The sequence below is a fragment of the Cryptotermes secundus genome, unplaced genomic scaffold (assembly GCF_002891405.2).
Source record: "Cryptotermes secundus unplaced genomic scaffold, Csec_1.0 scaffold40, whole genome shotgun sequence".
Taxonomy (NCBI): domain Eukaryota; kingdom Metazoa; phylum Arthropoda; class Insecta; order Blattodea; family Kalotermitidae; genus Cryptotermes; species Cryptotermes secundus.
The window spans coordinates 1,010,546-1,035,379 of NW_019730583.1; the positions used below are offsets into that span (position 1 = coordinate 1,010,546).

General features: G+C 37.9%; 1 protein-coding gene across 13 annotated transcripts in view; it reads left to right on the top strand.

Moving 5' to 3' along the window:
- Positions 1 to 24,834, top strand: part of LOC111866341 (gamma-aminobutyric acid receptor subunit beta) — a 157,496-nt gene that overhangs the window by 66,274 nt on the left and 66,388 nt on the right. For 6 of the 13 annotated variants that reach the window (XM_023855193.2, XM_023855197.2, XM_023855203.2 and 3 more), the window contains exons 2-3: positions 90 to 187; positions 18,315 to 18,382. In XM_023855193.2, the coding sequence (XP_023710961.1) occupies positions 90 to 187; positions 18,315 to 18,382 (166 nt within the window). The other 7 variants (XM_023855192.2, XM_023855202.2, XM_023855190.2 and 4 more) reach the window with 2 other exon arrangements.

Sequence of the window (24,834 nt, forward strand, 5' to 3'; positions counted from 1 at the left end):
TATGTCCTTTCAAATACGTCTTCGGTTCAACTTTTCTATGAACCGAGCTCAATTAATTCTTCTGTTACACGTCGCATCCTTCTTTTTAGGACCGGAGGTGGGAGTATGCTGGGTGACGTCAACATCTCCGCCATCTTGGACTCCTTCAGCGCAAGTTACGACAAAAGAGTAAGACCGAATTATGGAGGTAAGCTGAACTGTCATTCATTTAAAAATATATTTCATTTAAACATGATTAGTCATGATACAGAATCTTACAACGAGACTCCTTCACTGCAGGACTGCATACAGTGGCTCTGTAGTCCACATTAATGCATTTCACTGCCTCGCCGATATTAAATCTAATGCTCATTATAGGTCGCTGCTTGCTAATGGCTACCACGAAAACAAAATTTGTCATCATTTTCACGAGTTTTCTTCTGATTAATATATATATCTTCGTTATGAATCTCTGCATAAGCAAGGGTATTTTAGATTTTAAAAATTTCATAAAACTTCCGATATTTAACTTGGAGAATATTATGAAATTTATAATATTATCGTTACAAGTCAGTATCGATGCTTGACTGTTTTTATAATTTTAATACTCCAACGTAACTGAAGAAACAAAGTTCATGTGTCAGGTTTAGGTTTCCACTGCTGTGTCTATGAAGAATGGTAATTTCTAGGGTACAAGTATAGGCGTGTATTTCGGTAGAAGTTTTACGAAGTTGAACACTACCGTACTGCCTCTTTCTTCAGTGTCGAACAGAGAGATGAATAAACAAATAAGAACTTAGGAGAACTTATTAAGTAACAATTTGAGTGCTCAATATCCTAGCTAGGCTTGCGTACTACTCCTCAATGTTAGAGCTGTCAGCTTGTTCAGTACTTCCGGTTTCGCCACTTCATTCCCAAATGTTCATAAATTTATAATTTAATTATTATAGCTGGTAATTTATAATGCATGTGTAACTTCTCGCTATAGGAGAAGGTAGAATTTAAATTTATGGAACTTGAATTACAAAGTGGTTATATTTACCTTTAAAATTTTAGAATAAGAAAGTTCTCTTGGAGAAATATACTACCACATGTGTCTGATCTTCTGTAATACGAATAGCCTTTATTATGAAATTGCTGAAAGCCTTATAAATAAGGATAATTCTTGGTCAAATAATTTCCTCGTGCTGATATGCACAATATAGAAACTAGTTTATGAAAACTGAGCGAATTAACTACGATAAACACAACTGAATAGGAACAGGAACAAGTCTCGCTGGAAGACTAATTTCGACGGTATGTACCTGAATTAGTCTGTCTAGTATTAAGAACAAATTCCATCACTCATGTACATGAGCAGTTCGAGATTCTTCGAAGTTCATCAGTCTTAAAACCTTCAGATAAAAAACTCAGTGGATTTAGTCCGCAAGCGAACTATACCGACCGAACGACCGCCGCTTGTCGGCGAAGTTAGTACCAACTTTAGCGGATAGAGGGTGTCGCGTGGTCAGTGCAACGGATCCCCACGGCCGTTAATCTCGGTTTTCTAGACTGGAGCCGCTACTTCCTTGAAATAACTCCTCAGTTATCCTCACGAGGCTGAGTGGAGCCCGTTCCAGACCCACTACTTCTCAGAAAATCTGGTAGCGCCGAGAATCAAAACCGGGACCTCTGGATCTGTAGCCAGGAACTCTGACCACTAGACCACAGAGGCGGTCCAAAACCTTCAGATATCAGCACTAAATTAAATTAATATTATTTATTATAATAAGAATATTCATACTGAATTTATTATGGCGTCTTTGTTTATTTATTTCAGTTAAAAAGATTTTTCTCCCAGCAAATATACTCTCAGGCTGCTAGTTTCTGTAACGCCTCTGCAGCATTGCGCCAAATCAGTCGCTTTCCTCGTTCCTTCTTCCCTTAGAAAAACGCAAATGAAATATTTTATTCAAGTCGAAGGTATTTAAATGCAGTTGGCTTGAAAGCAGTGGCATGAAAGCTTTACAAGAAGTGATTCATATGATAGACATAACAATATAGAAGATAAATATGCAACAGAAAGGAAAAAGGGAGAGAAGACAGAAATAAAATGAATGACAGACAAAATGGAGTTGCGGAAATTAAAGAAAATGAAGTTGTACATTTGTTTGATTCTGACGTAATTTTCCGCTCTGTGTCAACTGCAGAAGTGAGATAGCGTGCAGTGGAGTGCAGTGCAGTGAATGTGTTTAATGTATCGGGCGGAATGCAGGGGAAACCGTCGTGGTCTAAATTTATGTATGTATCACGGCATTCTTCGGAAGATACTAAGAAACAGAATGCTCAGAAAATGCGGTATTCGAACCAGGTACATCCTGATTGCGAGTCAGACGAAATGCCAGCGCTCAGCAATTAAGACGGAGATAGGAAGCAGAAGGAGATCCTAAGGGCCGGAAGAGAGATAGGGAAACTGGAAAAGAAAAGAGGGGTTGAGGAGTGGAGGGGCACAAAGCCATTGCATCAATCAGTTTGCAACCCCATACTCCACTTCACTTGCTGAGATGAATATGTCCACTCGAGCAGAAGTCCTGAGTTCATGGGGGGTGAGAGAACTGGAGTGGGCGGAAGTGTAGGGTAAAGTGGTTATCGCATTATATTCCGGCCACTACACAGATCATATATATCCTTGCAAATGCGAGTAGAAAACAGAACACTACTGTTAAGAGTAGGTCAGTGTTTCTCGATGGGGCGCCGGACTGCCTTAACTACTTCCGTTGAAGTAATGAAGATTGAAATAGAAAACTATAAATTTACACGTTGTTTTACATTGGCGTGTTCTTTCACTCTATATGATTCATGATTCAAGATATGTGAGTACAGGGTGCTCAAGATTCCTGGGTACAGGGTGCTCAAGAGGACATTTTGGACTAAGCGGGAGGAAGTATCACATGGATAAAGCTGCATAATTAAAATCCCACAAAAACTTCATGAAATATTTTAAGACCCAAAGAAAATGACATGGGCGGAACACGTAGCATGAATGGAAGGAATGAAGAATACGTACAACATTTTTGACAGAAGAATGAGACGTAGGAGAGGATAATGTTAGATTTGGTCTTCAAGAATCTGGATGTGAGTGTGTGTATTGGATCCGTCTCAATAAAAGTTAGGGACCAGTGATGGGCGCTTGTGTACACGGTAGTAGGACATAGGCTTGCATAACAGGCGCTAAATTTCTTCACTAACTGGAGTAATACATTATGTAAGATTTGAGTTTTCACGGCGGTGACTATGAAGAAAGTAGTCTTCTGGGATATGACGCCGTGTAGAAGTTGTGTTAACCGACATTTCGGAGGAACGTATCGCCTCCATCTTCAGGGTAGAAGACAAGAAGATGGAGGCGATACATTCCTCATAAACGTCGGTTAACACAACTTCTACACGGCGCCACATCCAAGAAGACTGCTTTCTTGTATTAGATTCTCAAGAATGGCCCTGCTCAGTATAATTACTAAATAATACTTTCTATATTCACTTCAGGAGTTGCAAAAGATAATCTAACAAGGGGTCCGGACAGAAAGGCCAGGCCTGTGGTCCAGGCAGGATACTTCGGGAACTCAGAGGTAGAGTAACATGTTCTGGGTGTCGATGCCGAGGCACGAGATACGAATCAGCTGGGCGAAACACACAGGCCTACTCCCAAAACAAAAATGTAGTCCGCATGTTTATATTCTTGTATCAGATACTTGATTTATTTCATGGAACCGCGTCACATATATAAGTGCGTATATAAAGAAGAGTGTTTGTCAGTCTGTTTGTTTGTTCTTTATACATTTCCACATTGTTGCACATCTTCCCACTGAATTCAGTGCGGTGAGAGAGGACCTGCCGGAGGAGGTTTTAGAGAGAGAGAATTGTGTGTGGGGGAAGGGGGAGGGGCTGAGAAGCGTGTCGCCATCCGTGGTTATATTCGCCTGTGTAGAAATCAAATTGGAAAATTTTGTATAACACAGTATAAAATTAATTGAAAATAGACCTTTGTCAGATGGTCAAATATTTGGATTAGGCTCAGGAAGAAGAAAAATAAATATTATATTAAATATCTTTATACAACAGAATTTAAAACCCATAATACCATAATAAATGGCTGAAACGTGAGATAAAAGAGCCAATTAAATCAAATGGCCAGTCTCTATACTACGAAGGAACGCCACGATATTCGCTTCGTCACTGCGATTGCCCAAGATTGAGATATTTTAAATTTTATTTATTGTCACTGGTGGTCCAAACGTGAAATATCCTCGAAACAAATTTCAAGGATCAGACGGATTTTAATACAGTTCGGTATTCAGCAGCCAGCAATGGTTCACCGAGCAATAATGAATCTCACTGTCAGGAATAAGTAATAATGGTCATTCTACCAATTTCTTTTAGAGATCAGTTCTAGGAGGATACCATATTGTCTTGAATAGACTGTAGTTTCTTTTAGATGCTGCTTCTTAGAAAAGAGTGGTCGCTTTTTTGCAGGTTCTTAAGAATAAATATGTAGATTATTATAAAGTTCTAATTACTAATTCTAATAATAATTGTTAAAATATGTTGAATTTTATATAATGTATTACATTTTTAATGTATTATTTCTTAATAGTATAGTTTTTAATTATTTTTGTTACAATACTCAGAACTAAATTATATGCTCAATTTTGTCTAAAGGAATATGATTTTTTTTATTTAAAGAATAAGGAGTCGCCTTAATTCCGGCTTAAACGGTATTTATTATAAATTTTTGTGTATGAATATTCACGCTAAGCTCGGGCAACACCGAACAAATCAGCTAGTGCCCTGCCCGAGAGGAGTTGCTACATACAAGGGGAAAGCCGGACTAAAGATGAATATTTGGTTCATATTTCTTCCTTCCCTATTTAATCTACTTGTGGATCGTGGCTGTAACTTTCCTTGCGTATAACCGATAGCCTCGCCCGATATGAAATACAATACAGACGAACAGAAATGAAATCGTTGCGTGGTTTTGTCAGCATGAGATTGGGTGGGGCTGCCTGAAGCTAGCGGGCCTCTTGCAATTGTATCGATCGGGTATCGCTGGGTTCCAAGACCGACACCAGGGCAGGGCACAGCAGTTGGAAAGATGAGCAAAGCGCATGCGCCAGGTCATTCTATATCTCTGGTGATGCTCTCAAAAGCAACCTCTTCGTGCTTGGTTCTTCGTTTTCTGTATAATAGCAGTGCACATATATACACATGCAGGGCAATCATTCTTTATCTTCCATCCGTCTACATCTGCCTTCACATACAAATCTTGGTTACTTTCTCAAACATCACTCTTTCCTTGCCTCTTGTTTCCTCTCTCGGCCCCAAACTTCCCCAACCACCTTTCCGTTTCATTATTTACAGAACTCTGTGAATGTCAAGGAGTCTGTTATTTCTGTGCCTCTCTAACAATGACACGAATAGATCAAAAAAGGTGACAGTATCTCAGAATGGTAACTGTGCCATCTCGTGGCCAACACCCACACTGGATCTGACAGCCCCCTTCGATATATTTGCGGAGTATCGACAAGCTATAGCCTCATGAATATGCATGCATAGATTTATGCTTGCTTTTGGAGTGTCACGTGTTGGTTTCCAGGTTAGCATTAGTATCTACATCACTGAACGCTTTGCTGTTAGGATAAGGGTGTGATATGAAAGCAAAAGACATTTAGGCCCTATCCCGGTCAAAGTTCACTGTGACTGAGCTGCGGTTTTCTCATTTACGCAACTAATTTATACTTGAGATTTCAAATGGCTCTAACCTGGTAAAGCAGTAGACTGCTTTTGTGAAAACCGTTTTGAAAATAATTCGTTATACATGTTATCCTGAGCCAATTATGTTCAGCCCATACTTCATATCAATTTTTCTGTAACATTAAAGATGTCCATGTAACAGACCTTGAATGCCCATAGGGTTGTGAGACGTCGAGGCTCCCAGATCGTCTAGAAAATCGGCTCACAGATGGCGGTAAGTTTGTCAGACTTACGCGCCGGCAGTCCTTTACGCACCAGGAAGATTCCTGGTACTCATTTCTGTTAGAGGCTGAGTCGACCCGAGGTCATAGTGCGGCTGGAAGGATGAGATCAATTGAAAAAATTCCATCTCATCGGGACTTGAACCCGCAACCTTCCGGCTTCTAACATAGTGCCTCAACCAACTACGCTACAACGTGCCCCCTTTTTCTGTAAAATACATTTGAGTATTATCCCATCCAAGCCTGCATCCCACAAGTGATATCACTTTACTCATTTCGACAATAGTGTTATACGAATGTTTTATATCGCAATGCGTGTTACATATCCCACCCCTTACCCTCCTACTGAGCACCTTAATATTATTTAGTTATTAACAACAGGGAGCAGTCCTTTCTGAGTAGCTGAGGAATTCCCCACAGCATATGAATCCCGAGAATTTATTACAGTGTTCACAAAATCTCGCCATTAGACCCCATTAAAAACCCTACAAATCCAGTTCAAATTGACACGTCCTATGTTATTAAGATCAATTGTAATACCGTCCTCCCATCTACGCCGAGGTCTCCCAAGTGTTTTCTTTCCTTAATGATTTTACTCTCACATATATAGCGAAGAATTCCAATAATGAAGTTCCCTGTTATGAGCTCTTCTCCAGTTCCTTCCCCTCTCTTAGGTCTAAATATTTCCCTCAGCATCTTACTCGTATTTTCAAGTACTCTCAATCTTTGTTCTCCTCTCAGTCGAAGAGACGAAGTTTCACAACCGCGACAAAGAAATATGTACAATTAATCTGCTAAGTATTTGAATGATTTCATTTTTAAATACGAATCAAGAAGATTAAAAATTCTAAACTGAATGACGCCCTATAATCATTAAATGTGAGATGCTCTTAGTGTTCTCATAAAAATAATTTTGACTTCTTTATTTTGTACCAAATAACTGAAATTTGTCTCATTTTCGAAATATATTGTAGCGTGTTTTGTGTGTCAGGCTACAAATAACTTCACGCCGTTTTCTGATATAGCGAATTTATTCTGTTCGCTCACCTTACACACACTTTACAAACATTTGCACTTGCAGTGTTACAATTACTGCTTACAATATCTCGGCGGTACTGGACTGTCCTCTCTGGCGGTTGTTCCAAGACTGACTACTTCGAAGGATGGGTGAAGACTCTCTTCTAAGACGGCTGCACAAAGACTGACTATGCGAATGCATTCAACCCCGCTATATAACCTCGGTCGCTGCTATGCAACAAACCCTCTGTTATAACTATGGAGACTCCTGTTAGAACTACCATGGAGCGATTGTTGTTTCCTATGCGACGGTCTATTCTAGCGTTTCCATAGAAGTGACTCTTCTGGATTCCCGACACGTTACAATATATTTTCCATCGTACAATTCAGCTTTAGTCTGAAAGTATGCTCCATGGCAATTACTTTTCAGTTAAATAAGAAGAGACAGTCGACTACTTCGTTAAAAAAATTGAAGATATTTGTTAATTTGTTTGAGCAGACAATATTTCTCTCAGAGCAAACACAATTTTTTTTATTTAAGCTAAACAGACACGTCAATTTACTATTAAGAGATATGACGGCTTATAATGGCAAATGAGGAAACAAATTATGCTGCTTCTCAGATTTTAGCCTGTCGGCATAGTCCACTAACATGCCCTAACCTCTTTGCTGTTGAGACCAGGGCTATCACAAGCTGTGATCTGTCTCTCCCTCACTTGCAATCTACGATCTCCCAACGTTTGACTCAATGATATCCTCAGTGGAATTCGTCTTGGAGCACAGTAGGTGTGATGACTTGCTGGAGACTGGAGGAAGAGAAAGCTTCTCCAGGGACTCTGTCTCACTTCCTATGTAAGATTGTATCGGCCAAACCCCAGGACGAAGCGAACATGTTACTTAATCACAGAATGTGTTGCAGAGGGCAACATGTTGCAAAACAGGGCTTCATTCTCAAAATACGAATAACTTGCAGTCAGACTTTAGCTAATGTTACTAAGTCCTGAACGACAGTAACAAATGCTACCATACAGCTCAGAATCGTCTGTTCTTCGGTCTGATCTCTAACAAGATTGGAGAAATGTAGCTCAGGCCGGAAGGCACAAATGTCCAAAGAGTTCTTTGTACCTTTGCAGTTTAAAGACCACTAGCTGTTACAAATTGATTTCAAAGACACGTGAACGATATTAAGTGACCTAAACTAAACTAAACTAAACTCCGTGGCCTGTAGTCCGCAATCGAACTATCCGACCGAGCGAGCGACCGCCGCTTGTCGGTGAAGTTATCCAGAACTTTTGCGGATAGAGGGTGTCAAGTGGTCAGAGCAACGGATCCCTACAGCTGTTAGTCTCGGTTTTCTAGACCGGAGCCCCTGTTTCCTTGAAATAGCTCCTCAATTATCCTCATCAGGCTCAGTGGACCCCTTTTCAGACCCACTACTTCTCAGAAAATCTAGTAGCGCCGGGCATCTAACCCTGGACCTCTGGATCTGTAGCCAGGAACTCTGACCACTAGACCACAAAGGCGGTCATTAAGAGGCCTACAAAGCACAATAGATCATTGAAGGTCGCGCAGTGCGAGGGCCGGATTTATTGCTCACCCCTCATAATCAAAAGGCCTACAACTTTAAATACAATATTTACGCTGCTCCCTGTTAAATTTGTCACACATGTCAGCGAAGATTCACTTCGTCGCAATGTGTTCCATTTCGGATTAGAGTCATTACGTCTTAAAGAATTTGTAGGCATGTGTATGACCTACCTCTATAACAAATTTCACATGTCTAAAATCAGTGGTCATTTTTTATCGCTGTCAAACCGAGAGCTACACAAAGATTTTAGGCAGCAACAAATATGTCCTACATTTTATAACAACAAAGTACGTATATCTCAACAAAATTCGAACATTTTCAATGATTTTTCATCAAGTATAATTCAGGTCCATAATAAGTATTGGAAATCTCGCTCCCACTTCAGAAGTTCGTGAATCTGTCATATTTGTATTTCTGATCGTAGGGAATTAAAAAGCACTAGTCTGCTGTAGCTTCCAATGGCATACTGAACTTCCCAAACTTTTTCAAAATCTATTCTGCGGTTCTCGAATCAAAATACAAGGACTGAGAGGCAGACATGAGTGGCCCTATCTGCCTCCATTTTTCGTACATCGTGCAAACAACTTATAAACACTTAAGAATTGAAATAGAACGGAACTATAGTTTCAATTGTAATTTTGTATGGGTCTGAAATCTGGTCTTTTTAACTTAGATTGAGTGTGTTTGAGAACAGGATGCTGAGGAAAATATGTGAACCTAAGGACAAAGAATTAATAATAAACTGCAGAAAACAGCTTACTGAGGAGTTTCATAATTTATTCTCTTCATTAAATATTACTGATCAGATAAATCAGATAAAATATGATGGGCGAACAATGTAGCACGCATGGGACCGAAGAACCTCAACATAAAGGTATCTCTGGAAAACCTAGGCTTAGACAAGAGGATGATTTGAAAAATCCCCTTAAAATAGCAGGTATAAGTGTGGACTAGTTCCTTCTGTCTTATAACATGGACCAGCGGTAAAAATAAAAGGGGGTGATATCTCAGGTAACAAAGGGTCTGTCAGCTCCTCAAGAAAGGCTCTGTCTGTTTCATGAAGTTCACAAATTACTTACTTACTTAGCTGACTCAGTTCCTACAAACGAACTGTCACGTGTCTCGCATTCAAGTGCATATCATAAACCCTCGAAACAAGAACAAGGACACAGCCGCTTCCGCTCAAACACTGAAACCATATAATTAGAGCCATTTGAGAGCTTGTTCTTGTGGGGGGTGTTGGATTTTTCTTAAATTTGCATGTTTATAAATTATAAAAGACCATGAATTTTCATCAAACCTCCGTATTTTTTACTTGCTTCTTCTGCTATTCCTTCAAAATGCTCGTCCTTTATCTTTTTTTACATATATTTTCATATTTTGCTGCTTGTACTCCATCCTCTCATTTTACCTTTCTTCCTGTTGGTCCTTCATTTTCTCATTTTCCTTCCTCTTCTCCAACTCTGCCCTTTTTCTCGTTCTCTACAATTTTTCATGCTTTTAATCTCATCTCCCTTAATTTTCGCCATTTCTTTCTCCGCATTTCTTCTCTATCCTCTTTTCGTTCACCTTCCTTTTTCTTCTCCTCTTCCTCCTCCTCCAATCCTCATTTTATCCCTTCTTCTCAAATTTCTTCCTACTTTTCAAGTCTTCTCTTTCTTCCTGCCTTTTCATATTCCTTCTCCACTTCATCCTTCTCATCCCCTTCAATTTCACCTTCTCTTCCACATTCCCTTCCTATTTTCCTTGTTTTTTCCACCTCTTCCTATGCCCATACTTATCTTTCAGATATTCACTCTCCTTTCCTCTTTTTCATTCCCTCTTGCTCTTCCGTTTACGTTTATTCTGTTCCCTACAATCGTCCTCTTGCTCCGCACCTGCGTTTCCGCAGAACCGAGGCGAAACACAGACGGTGAAAGCCTCAGTACACCGAACTAACTGGCAGAATTACAAAGGTATACGTAAGGGCCGTCAACACAACAGATCGTAAACCGATAGTAAAATCTATAATTCGGGTTACTTTATTCTCATTTCACTACATGTTTCGATACACAACATCAGGTAATTTTATGAATACTGAATTATCAAAATGGATCTATTTTTTACATTTTGTGATAATATTATAATTTACATTTTATTTTAAGTCTTGAATATGTGCCACCGGTTAAATGTGTTAAAAGTAATAATCTAGTAATTAAATATTAGATATAAAAGAATTCTAATTTTATATGCTTCAAATGTGGGAGGGGCTGTTGGGGTTCCGGCTATTAAGTGGTGTAGACGGGTTTCGTAATTTTTGATGTTTTTAGGCACGCGACACCTGTAAAATAGATCTGATGCATTTAATATAAATGTGTTTGAATAGTATGATTATGTGATTGCGCTTTTGTTGTTACTTAAGTCCTTATTTGGCGTGTGAACTGCGTATTGGCCCCCATACGCAGTTCGCAATATTTTATTTGATGTTGTACCTGATGATGTTCTTTGTAGATCGAAACATGTACAGGGATGAAAATAAAATAGCCCGAATATTAAATATTTTAAATTCGCAGAATTACTGGGTTTTTGGACTTCTTTCATATTGTACCAGTGATTGAGATTAGCTCTCCCTAAGGGGCCCAAATGAGTGTTTCCCCACTTATACGAGAACGGAAACAGATCCAGTTTCCGAAACGTCGTGTTTTCTGTTTTGTAGAATACCGGATGATGGAAAAAGTCCCGAAATCTAGTAATTCTGTGTGTTATATGCCATCGTCAGAACCCTTTCAAATCTATTTTTAAGTCGGTTTTTAATCAGTTGTTGTGCTGACAGCCCCTAAGTTACCTTTAATTCATGATACAAAAAATAAAGAGAAGTGTCCGGTATAGCGACGTTCATCATAGGTAACATAGGGACCAACCCATGGTCATTTCATTCCCACTTAATGCTGTTATAATATAATGAAGTTTCATTTCAAACATTTTTCTATTGCACATGCAACTGATTAGACTGATGCAGAGAAAATGCGTTAGATTTATGTGTTTCTGGTTCGAATCTCGGCTGAGTTAGTGTCTATCCTCAGTGAGTTCCTTGGTGCTCCTCAGACACTCTAGGCCAGAATTCCCTACTAATTCTAACCTATTATCTGTTATGATCAACATTCCGTCTCATTATGAGCTATATAAAGATGTCAGCTGGTAAACAATGCGACAAACCAACAACATGTCCTGCGCCTTCTGCTCCCAAGTAGACTCTTTCAAGCATAAGAAATTTTATATTCACTTCATTTTCTTTACTCGCGGTATACCTGAAATTTCATTCTTCATAAATCTAACTCCAAAAAATACTATATGAAAAGTATATATTTAATTATTTCTACCAAATATTTGGTTTAGCCAGATATTCCTCAGCCATCTTCGTTCATGAGTAAGAGGGAGATTGGTTGTGCAATAGCTCAGGCGGTTAATAGCGGGCTTTCCACCTCGGCGGCCCGGGTTCGAGCCTAGGTCAGGTCATGTGAGATTTGTGATAGACAAAGTGGCACTAGGGCAGGTTTCCTCCGAGTTTCCCCTGCCAATTTTCATTCCACAGACTGCTCCATATTCATCATCATCACCTATTATCTGGGGCAGGTACAATAGGCCAGTTATGGCCGACGTACCAAGTGGACTCAGTCTCACCCCATGAAACAAACAAAAAAATATCAAAAACAAAGAAAGTCTAAGGTTTCTTCACCCACACATGACAAGACGCTTTCAGTGTGAGTCAAGAAGCTTCACATTGTTCATAAAATATTTCATCTTGCATATAAAAGAGAAAGTTTGCAGCATGACTTAAAGACTATGAAGAGTCAATTTCCTACAGTGTTGGCAGCGCAGTCTGGTAGGCCTTTATACGGAGGAACAGCATGGAGAATTATACATACTCCTTGCTTGTCTTACTCACTGATCCTGAATATGGCGGTGACATACTCCTACAAAACACTGATAATCACCTACCAGACTATACGGCGTAACGTCCCAGAAGATGCTACTTTTCACAGTCAACATCAAATGACTCATACACATTGTGAGTTTGTTCAAGAACTCCCTGCAAAATTCTATACTGAAGGGCGGGATATATTTTTTACATGATCTGCTTAACTTCCTAACAAAAGTGCATTACAAATCCCGCACATTTCCCCAGAGAAATGTATAGCCTTGCTTTGGCATGTCTCATCAGCAACATACATGTTGTATACTCATAGCACATCGACCATACAGCCATCCAGCTCTGACAAGTTATGCAGCCTGCACCACAAATCACTTCCATTTCAGTTTTCTGCTAACGGGTTCTCAAAATTAGTTCAGTGAGGATTAAGTTTCTTTGAACAGAAAAGCATCATTTGATATTTTGGCTGTATTACAATATGTATGTGTTTCGAGTGGCAGTACAAATTTATTTTATTTTATACTTTACGTGATTAAACCTTACATTCCGTTAGAGCTGGTGACAGTAACCTCGTTGAAATCATCAACTGAAAAACTGGTTCCAATATCATCGACCCAAGTCAACTGATTTCTGTCACTTTCCTCCACAATTTTACCTATACAGCGCGTATGACCCGAAATGAAATCCTCATAAACGTGAGGAACAGAAAAGATCATTCAGGTTGCGAGGTTGTGTGAGCTTGCCTGCAGTAGACATATTCTGGAACACGGACACAATTTCTTTTCATATATTGTCAGTCTATGTTCCTATCTTCCATTAAGAGACCACATTTCAAAGCTATACAAAGCATCAGGTAAAATTAGCTCTGTATACAATATCTTCACGTGTTTAGATAAGCGACGGGAATACGAAGAGTTATGAACTGAAACTTAAGAAGTGTACTTTCAATTCCTTCGTGCGTAAATTTTAATTTCGCCATTTAGATAATACATAATTCCATTGTAGAGAAATGTGCCGAAGCAATACCATGATGAATTTAATAAAAGCTAGCAGTATTTTGAAAAAAATTATCATGCGGAACACGATCGAAGGAAGGAGTAGCCATTAGCATTGCAGCTGAACGTGTTTTTGTCTCTTTCAGTATTGTCTGAAATTCTTGTGTTTCTCTGAGAAAAGAACATAAAAAATGGAGACCTCTGTACAATCTTACCATTCTCTTCAGAAACAGGAGTTATTTTAATTCATAAATGTAAGTATAAATGGATTAGTGGCAACAAATGACGTATGAATAACTGCCTCAGCGCCCAACGAAAAAGGAGATAAACGCATATCATCTCATTTTTGTGTTCTGTATACCTCCATATTTGCTTTCCCTTGAACAGTCGCCATTTTGAATTATGATTTTATATTTTCTTCCAGACATCAATTTCGGTGAACACTTCTCTGCCAAATAATCCTTTTTAACTTCTTAACTTTTAACTTCTTTTAATTTCTTAAGAAATTTTATTTTGTTTTGACCGGTTTGAGAATTATAAGCCATAGAAACTCCGACAATAATTTAGAATAACAATGTAGCTTCTATAATTATATTTTACTGAAGTATAAGTAATGGAGAAACAGTGAAAAAAAAAAGTGTTGTTACAAACATGTTTCAGCATAAATTTCAATGTTCATCCAATCAGCACAACATACTAATATTGGATGCTTTATTACTGGTGTAGTTATAAACGAGAAATTATATTAACAGAGGAGATGAAAATTCTTTTATTGTTTCAACGAAATGTTTAACTTTTTGTAATACTGAAAATAAAAAAAAACTTTCCGTGAATTTTTAATGCATGTTCCGATGTAATGAGTAATTCAAAACAGATGTCGAACTTACAATTATTCGAAATATAGACCCAAATCTTTCATTATAGAGCAGTCGATACTCATAAAATTGTTGTGATCCATTTAAATATTTCATTACTAAAATGTACTCTTGAAATATTATATTTTGATTTAAGAATTCCGGTATTTCTCTGGGTGGTTTGTGACTTTTAATACGCTACGTTATCGGCTTATTGTACTTTTGTCAAACGTCTCACACATATAACTATTTTATTCAAAATAGAGATGAGATAATATTAGTCAGCTTATCTGGTTAGTCATCTAAGTTTCCTTTCGAACTAGTTCCCTAATTCGACTGTCGGTACCTTTCACCGAATCGATTAAATGTTTTTCGTGAATTTAAACTTATTTTAATTTCTGAAATTCTGAATGACTTCGGTATTCAACGATTCAAAATGTCGCCCCTTAAAAGTTTAATTAGCGATACTAAGAGAACATATCTTATTCTCATGTTTCAGTTATTTACTAAATAATGACTTTATTAACTTATGTATCTACATAGCTGCTTCACAGCTGTGTGTATTAATTCATAGTGGTTACAAGATACTGAACAACAATAAAAGATGATAAGATAACAGTGCCGTTCCAAACGAGAGGAGGAACGAAACTTATTAAAAGATTCGTAAGGCCAGAATAATGTGAGAAAGATAGGCCACGTTCAGATTCGAATAAATATCAAGATTTATACAAATATTCGTTTCTAAATTTGGTGTGAATTAGAGTAGCAAATCTGAATAATGAATGCCCTGCGACCAAATGCAGAGGAGTTTTACCAGTCGAAGGAATCTCTCTCTTGAACAATAATCAAGTGAAACTGTTCATCCAGCCAGAACAATACCTCAGTCAGGTCTTGTGACGACAGCCAGTCGCTAAGCCAGCATGTCGTGACTTCACTCGCTCGCTCATTCCGTTTGTGCATGCGCATTTTGTTAATTTGATTAGTGACGTTAATGGTGTGGATCACACGACGCAACCACGCTCTGTTGCTCTCCTCACGCGGTCTTCAGATGCCAATTTAATGCTCTGTTTTGCGACAAGGTGCTTCATACTAACTGTTTGCGCGAATCTGAAAATTACGGAAAAATCTACGCCATTCTCTGAATATTCTCCACAGAAGTATTCGGAAGTAGCAAAAGTAAGATAATAAATATACACGTCACTACACGAAACCATTATTAAGTAATATATTTTTAGATCAAATAATTTCAATATAAGACACAATATTGGTTTCCGGGCAAAGTAACTCCAGCTATAACTTTAATTTCCTATATTAAGTGGACGATGAAGTAAAGAATTTTACCTGATCTTCAGAAAACTATCTATTATCTATGTTAATATTAATTATAAAAAAATTATTGCCCTTAGAATGTCAACTTCATCCTATTATTCGTTGAATTTTGATATTTATATGTTTAATTGTTATATTAAACATATTCAAATTCCATTTAAGTTTTAAAATATTCAGATATCTAAAGTGCATTAATAAAAAATAATGTTAGGTTGCGTACAAAATCTTAATTGCGACAAAATTTTAAAATGAATATTAATGTCCCAAACTTCAAGCAGAACGTTGCAGCTTACCTTGAGCAGTATACCTTACACACGAGAAAGTGAAATGTATTTATCTGTGGCAGTGTTATGTAAAACTAAATTTAATAAGAAATAAGGAAGTTTCGTATATAATAGTAAATTTCGCAAGTGCATTTTAACAAATGCCTTAATGGATGACAGAAGTAACTTAACATTACGATATCACAAACAGAGGACCTGATATCAGCTTCAGCGATGCTGTTGCTCCTGATAATTATAACATATCATAATATTCATAGCTTGGAAAGAAAAGCTTTTCAACTCCGGCTAAAAATCACTGACTGCATTTCTATGAATCATTCTGCTGGTTAATGTAAAAATCAAGAGAGTTTTAGGTGTACAGTTTCAAAATGATTGTATTATATAATGTACAAATCAAACGGAATACAAGATTAATTATAAAATAAAAATATTGTTTCCAATGAGACAGGAGTGCCTCTGTGAATAGGATACTAATATTTATTACACGTTGACATGTCTCAACATGGTTTTAATGTTAAATAGCTTTGAATATAAACGACAGATGATCGAAAATATTAATTATACTGCAGTTCAGAAACTGCAGTGAATGTATTGCATGAGACACAAATTTATTATGAGGATTGTGTCATATAATGTACTTGTGGTTTTTCACGACAGGACAGATGTTTTTATATATGTGTAATTTTAATACACATAATTATATTGATTTCATAAAATGTTAATTAGCAGATTTGCTAGGAAGCAAAGGCACATTTATCCGGCATTGCGTTTGTATGATGTCTTTGGCCCTGCATGTGTGATGTTATATTTTGCAGGTACGCCCGTTGAAGTCGGGATCACCATGTACGTGCTGAGTATCAGCTCCCTCTCTGAAGTGAAAATGGTACTAGACGCCTTTACTGTTCAGCATCCACCATTTTGAAACCATTAGATATTTGTTATATATATTTTTGAACCAATTTTCCTGTTAAGAACTTATATTTATCTATTTCTTTCATGTTATTTTTCTTTCCTTTTATATTCTCCTCAACCAAGTCTTTCCTATATTCTACTTTTCTGTTCAAACCGACATAGCGCATGTTATTTGTGGGCGTTCAATCATCAGATACACAAAAAGAAAAACGGGGTCTTTTTCTCATGAACCAAGTTTTATATAATGTGCAGTTCTCTCACGAACTATTCAAATCACGCCCCATGAATCACGGACAACACAAAATCAGTATCCATCAAAATCTTATACTTTTACATTTCTCTATTCAGAGATGCGGGGTCTTTCTTTGTCATTTCCTGAGGCCAATTTTTCAAGCTCGGTTGAATAGAAATTGACCCCGATTTTTGTGAATATATTTCTATCCCTGTTTATATTTTCACGCTGAGTTATGTGACATTACAAACGAGACGTTGTGGCCGGCCACACGCAAGCTTGCTCCGACACAGCGTGACAAGACACACTGCACATGACAAGCAGACTTGACCTGCCACACGCTCCCTCCTCACACCCCACTTCCATCGTATGTTTGTTTGGTTCTTCTGTTACTGTTCATTATGACTGTGGTTTTGATCACATGTTACTATAATGATGGCCTAGGTTCACATAATCACGCTCTGTTACAGAAACGTCCGCACGCTCCAGAAATATTCACTGCAAATGTAATGTGTTGTTTTTACCTATTGTAAGTTTCAGCAGAACGCTTGCTGGCCCCCAACTCTCTTAGCCAATTATTCTATAGAACTGCTGCAATAACCCTCTTTGCTTTAGGTACTAAGTTACAAATTCATGTGGATATGTTTCTTAATATTCCGTCTCGAATTATAAGATGTTGGCTTTCTTTAAATACCTTGCATGTCGATTTATCTAATTATTTAAGAGTATTTAAGTGTTTCACGAAAAAAATAAGTTCCTGTGTTTGAAAAAGGCAATAAGGAATGTAACAGACAAAACTAATAACAAAGAATAAAGCAACCGTAAACATATACTAGTTCAATAACGATTGTGGTGCCCATAACAGAAATACCAATAAATACGTGTATATCTATCGACGTGGAATGTCTATTGTTGGCTACAAGACTTTTATAGTGTCTCCCAGAAAATGTACTAATTCATATACAGAAGTGTGCGCGATTTTTTAAAGAAAGCCAGCCATGATGACTACAAGAGAATAGAGATATCTTGATGACAGCATCATTACTATTAGGTGTAGACTTAAAAATGTCTGCCCAGAGGATAATAGTTGGCTCCGAGTGTTGGGTCCCATACCACTCACTGCCGCCGCAAACTGTTACGTGTGTGTTTGTGTGTGCTAGTTCCTTACATGTAGTCACGCCTATGGTTAATTGTGCTGCTTTACAGGTCCACCCGTGGAGGTTGGAGTCACAATGTACGTCCTTAGCATCAGCTCGGTGTCCGAAGTGTTGATGGTACTTAAAACCCATTTATAAGTCAAAACCATAATGTGTTTTGAAAATGGATGTGATTATACAAACAAGGTTCATATAAAATAACAAGGATAAGGTCTTATATTAAGTTATAAGATATTAACTTTTCTTCCTTCCGTTTCAACGCCCTTTCCCTACCCAGTGATGGTCAACGTAGCAAGAACACTCTATGTACGTGGTACTGGAGTCAAACACGACACTCAGCATGATTTGTACAGTGCTCTTCATGCCGGAAACGGGCTGAAACACCAACAACATTTCATGCAGATTTAAGAATATAGTTACTGCAGTTGACCATTCCAAATCTTGAATAAACTCTAGGATAACCCACTGTTACATTTTTCAGCGAATTTATTAATGATAGAAAATGAATGACGTTAACAATACCGAACAGTGGGGTGTTCATGAGATTGTGTCCCTTCCCGATCCCATAAACCCGGGTTACAAGACCTCGGAGTCCTCAGCTGCAATGGATTATTCCGTTCCTATGAACATCGGCCATAGTTTTCCGGAAATCACACTCAAACACAATATCCCACTGAATTTATCACATATACACAAATCACTACTGAAGTCAATGAGCTTAGAATGGCTAGCAAGAACGTACATAAAGAAGGCTGGTGCCACACTGGCACGCTGAAAAGGATGGTAAATACTGCAGAAGACACACAGACAAGCGAAAAGAGCCATTGAATCTAAGTGACAAAAGAAAAGAAAGTAAAACTTGTAACGGATGAACATTGATAATAATAAGTTTTTCTTTTAAGTACTTAACTTCAATGGTAGGAAGCACGAGGACTCTTGTCTCCTGGCTTTGTCATACTTTCTGAAGTATATTTCCTTGCATTTTTTATTTTATTCTCAAAATTTCCTTTACAGCTATTGTTTCAAGGCCAATCTTCTTATTTTAAATGATGAATTATTCTCTCTTATCTCCTTATTTCAGATAATATTGCATTAACGTCCTCACACGTTTTTGCGGTACTTCTTACAGGAATATTTCTACAGACGAAATTAAGAAAATAAGGGTTATATAATATGCGACCTATTCATTGACAATCCATGTCGCAGTAGAAAGCTCCATTTCAATTTTACAAATCCAATTAAACTAGGAATGTCTTTCACTGAGCCCTGATTACAACCTTCGTAATTCTCAGTAGTCTTCAGTACTCTGTACTTACAAAATATATTTTAGAAATTGTTTCATTTATTCATATCTCACAAGAAATTATAAATTGTATTATAGTTTGAATTTGCTGAAATATGAGGATAGTAATGGTGTAAGAAATGGTACCAACTGCACAAATTGCATACGTAGTACTACATTACACACAACACTGTGATTTGTGAGTGTGGTTTTCGGTTTCTTCAGGCAGTCTCTCTCATTCAGAAAACTAATGTTTATTTCTCCCCGACAGCTTGTTGTATTCCAAGGGAACCGTACAGCGTTCCTGAATGATTCTTATCAATGACTGCATGGCACACTGCAAGCATCGTACTACTGAACTGTCGCGAACCCAACAGCATCTCTACCGAAGTTTCACATCCTCCTTCATACCAGAACGTAATATTTGCATTTAAGAAAATTGCTAAAAATAATAAATTTCTTAAATAGAAATAATTATTCCTGACAGTGTTTGAAAGTTAGTGTGCGAAATAACGTTAATAATAAACTGTAACACAAATGACACAGTTCCCTACACAGGAAGGAAACTTAATGTTTAAAAGAACTTGCATTCTGGAGTTCGTCCAAGTGAAAATTGGAAAGCATTGTTATATTACTTTGCACTGTGTTCTGTAATTTTACTTTACAATTTGTGGTACTTAGATTAAAAATTACTTAATTCAGAACTTCAGGCTGTAACTTTCCTTCTGCGACATACAATAATACTGAGGGCAATACAACCTACGTTGTTATAATTCTCTCATCAATACTGCACAATGAAGGGCTTAGCGGTGAGTTGCCAACCTCTGAAACGCAAAATAATTCCTTCAATATTTATTGCCCACACCAACGGGACTTGGAAAGCAGTTCAGTCCTCGTCAATCTGATAAAATCGAAATGTTCTGCTTACTTGTACCTGAGACAGATACAAAATTCGTAACAGATCATCGGAAATGAAGCCGAAGTTATTCCGTGATTCAGTCTACATACGTATTTCCGTATCTTATAAGTAACAGAGATTGTGTTGGGTGACACGACTAACAAAACAAAGAAAACAAATCTGTTCGACTGTGTTTGTAGTTGTTTGTACTGTTTTATGTGTACATTCAGTTCCATTCAGAAATGGAAACCTCTCATAACCCTCCTGGTTTACACACGTTCACACAGCCATCAAAATTTAAGGCAAAAAATATTCTAAAATTATATTTCATATGTGATCCATACATAATTTTATATTATATTTAGCGCACAGACTTTGGCAGCATATTTGGCAAAGTGTTCCATTTGGCTGTGAACTGAGTGTACACGTGTACAGTGAACCAGGTGATGGGCCCTGAGCGGGGGTAGCGAGCGTGCACTACATCTTCTAACTACATCTACTACTCCAACATCTCTGCATCACCTCATCACCCCGGTCAGAACGTCACCTGAGAACGTGACAGACCAAATCCGGACGTTCGCGGTACTGTTGCTCATGCCACCAACTCCACGGAGCATAATTCTTCTTGAAACGCTAATAGTCGTTTACCCGGCACCCCCTTTGATGGAACACTCAGATCACAGAGTCCACAAAAGCTCGTCAGTGGTCTCTCTCCAACATTACACGAGATCTGAGTTCCTCACGGTGACAACGATGAATGCAGTGGTCTTCTGGGCTGTGACCCATGGTCTGATACGCGGTGACAAGCCTCTCGAAGGAACTCGCTCTCTCAGTCTATAGAATACTACATGAACATGCATCATTTTTCATCAGCCTACTGTCCTTATTTTGGAGAAATAAAAGTAGGCTTATGAGAACACCATGCGTGTGTGTATCTCCCTTATCAAATTTGAATGCTAGAACAAATCTTTATGTAGTTTGGTATGTACATCATATTACAAGAGCCATCTCAAAGTCGTACTTCATAAATCCCTCCCATCCGCCTGTGTGGCTGCATATCCCCCCAACATTTGTTACGCAATGGCTAGGTAAACACTTTCCCGCGGTAACGAATTGTTTGAGGGGTCGTTTTCTGTGCTGTCCGTTTCGTATCAAAGGGAAGTAGGAGATGAGCTCTTACCAGAATGTCTTATTTATGGAAGAGCCGGGCTACGGACTGGACGACCGAGGAGTCGGAGTTCGAGTCTCAGTAAGGTCACAAAATTTTCTCCTACACTTCGTCCAGACCGACTCTGGGGTCCACCCAACCTCCTATCCAATGGATACCGGGTGCTCTTTCCCCGAGAGTAAATCGGCCGAAGCGTGAAGCTGACCACTCACCTCCAACTAGTGCCGAGGTCAAGAAAATATGGATAAATACATACACTCCCACATACGCCTCCATGGCGTAATGTTTAGTTAGTTAAGCGCAGGGACAACTTTATATTTTTACTTCTGCTTCTTGTTTATAATTTCTTGACGGTTCTTTCTTTATCTAAAATTGTATAATATTTAATAATAGCTTGGAAATTTTATTGAAGAAAATGATTGCGGGCTAATGTGAGGTACTATCTCTGCATTTACCTGAAGGAACTGAGATAAACCACGAAGAATCCCAGTGAACACCTCCCGAAAGCAAGTTAGTTGCGTTCCTGCTTGAGTTACCCTGGTCCGTGGAGAGAGTATCTTCACCCGATGTGCTGGTAACCATCTACCAGTCTGCATGGTGTCACAACCCATAAGATCACAAAATGAATCTGTATAGCCCTTCGTATAACAGGCTGTCTACACTACGAAGTTAATAAAGGGAGCCTACTTGAAGAGTAGTTTTCGCTTATGAAAACCAGTTTAAAATCATGTAACATATGTAAACCCTGATTTCGGCTGTCAGTCGCGGTTCTGTATCACTTAGCAGGAAAGACGTAGAGAGCTACAGTACCGAGTATGTCTAGCATTACTCCTCACTCTCCGACTCCTCATCCGACCGCAATGGAGATCATTACTAAAGGAATGCCGTCCATGGATTCATTTTTATCTGCAATATAATTTTCATTATTTATTGTAATTGTTGTCGCCATCATTGTTGATGTTGTTCTTATTTGGATCAGCTCTGTTCTTTTCTTTTAATAATATGTAAACTGCCATAGTTCAAAGATGGCCCTCGGTTAGAAGAGCTACAGCAAGTCGTTAATATGGATTGTTCCAAAATTGAATTATGGCAGATTATAGTAAAATTGGTGGTAATTACGGAAAGACAGTTTAGCACTATATTCTGTTGCCACCACTTTTACAGCAGTTTGACAACCGACACGACAAGACAGCTGTTGTGTCACACAGCTACACACTGACATCTGACGCAGTCTACCGCTCTCGCATGTTCTAGCTAGCTACTGTTGCTTCTCTGTGCTATTTGCAACCCACAGTAGTGTCCCTGTCCCTTGGCCTCCTTAGGAACGCTCGCCCTGAGGAGGCCATGACTTATGTTACCACCATCATGTAAACGAACCTCGCATGTGCTGTGGAAGGACTCTTGCTATTCTGCTAGGTAATAAGCTAGTTGCAATAATATTAAGTCCACGGTCCATGGAAGCAGGTTAAGTAAGAATTAAGTAAGATTAATTGCAATATTTTATATAATATGTTTGTTTATGCTGCTGAAAACATTAATCTCAATTTAACATGTAACATTTAGCATTTTAGCTGCATTTTAAGTATGAATAATTTCTCTTGTTGTGGATTGATGTTACTTTAATTGCGTTTCTTGTAATTTACGACCGATATTATTGGCGTAAATAACACTAAGCCATTAGCATAATTAACTAATTCAAATTCTGTGTTTTATATCGAAGTTAGTTGAAGAATACTGCAAGATGTATAGATACTGCAGCGCCTGGCTTATACCTACTCATTCTCCGCTTAGCGTACGTATCCCGAGTGACCATCACCATAATCGGTCTTCTGTCAGACATTCTATATTTATAGCAAAATATTCTCCAATTTAATTAATTTATATTGGAAAATAATACGAAGATAAATTACTTTTTGGTAATCAACTGCTCGTACGTAAATTTTTGTGTAGACAATACATTTAAAAATTTCGATCTATCATAATGAGTCATTATTGGATTTTTTTTATTCTTGAGTATAACAAAGAATTTATTTTCTTATCAATTAATGTATCTGACGATTACACCAATGTTAAATCATAAAATTTTTAACAGCTCCTTTAATTAAGTGAACATAAAAGAGATAAATATTTTTCCGACTGAACACGAATTTCTTTCAGATAGAAAGCATATATTATACATGAAATTGTATGTTTACAATATTTTTATATTATACTTTCGTTGGTAAGAGCCGGGGTAGCACAGGTCGGTATAGCGACTGGTTTCGGACTGGATAATGGAGGGGTCGATGTTCGAGTCCCGGTGTGATCAAGAATTTTCTCTTATAATGTCGTCCAGACCGACTCTGGGGTCCACCGAACCTCCTATCCAATGTGTACCGTTGGCTCTTTCTCCTGGGGTAAAGCGTCCGGGTTGTGAAGCTGACCACTCACCTCCAGCTAGTGCCCAGTTCAAGAAAATGTGAATCTACACATTTATTCTACCATAAGCCTTCATGGCGTAGTGCTTAATTAGTTAGGCACAGGGACAACTTTACCTTTTACTTGCGTTGGTAATACATGATAACACGTTACGGGCAAACAAATTAAGCTAGTTTAACTTTGATCATGTTTTTTTAAATAATTTATTGTTACCGCCTTGTATAGTAATAGAGGCCTGTAAGTAATGATGAAAGAGTAAGTATAGGAAATCTTGTAAGAAATACACTCAGTGCAAAAAATATGTCAAATATATAAGCACAAATATTTATGTTAAAGTTTTAAAACCCTGTTATCCCTAAAATATAAAATATTCCAATCCATTTTTACGACTGAACTCTGCTATCTATTGAATTAAACAATCATAACACGTTGAAATTTAAAACAAAAGTAACAGAGCAAGCAGGAGCAATTCGAAAGGCGGTTCAGGTCATTATATTTTCGTGCATTATAAAAAGTTCTAACAACCTCTGCCTTAACACTCACACATCCAAATACCGCATCAGCAGCGATAATCCTAATCAACGATTAACACACCTGGTACAAACACACAAGTTTACACTATTAAAATTTTACTAACGGCTATATTTACGTATTTATTAAAATTTTAAAGAAAACATAAATGAAAGTATGCATCAGCTCCAGCAAACAGTACGTCCTTGTAATTCTTCTTAAAGAACATCTAACCCAAATATGCAAATACGGGATTTTATATACACTCTGAATCGCGGTATTTCTGAGGACTG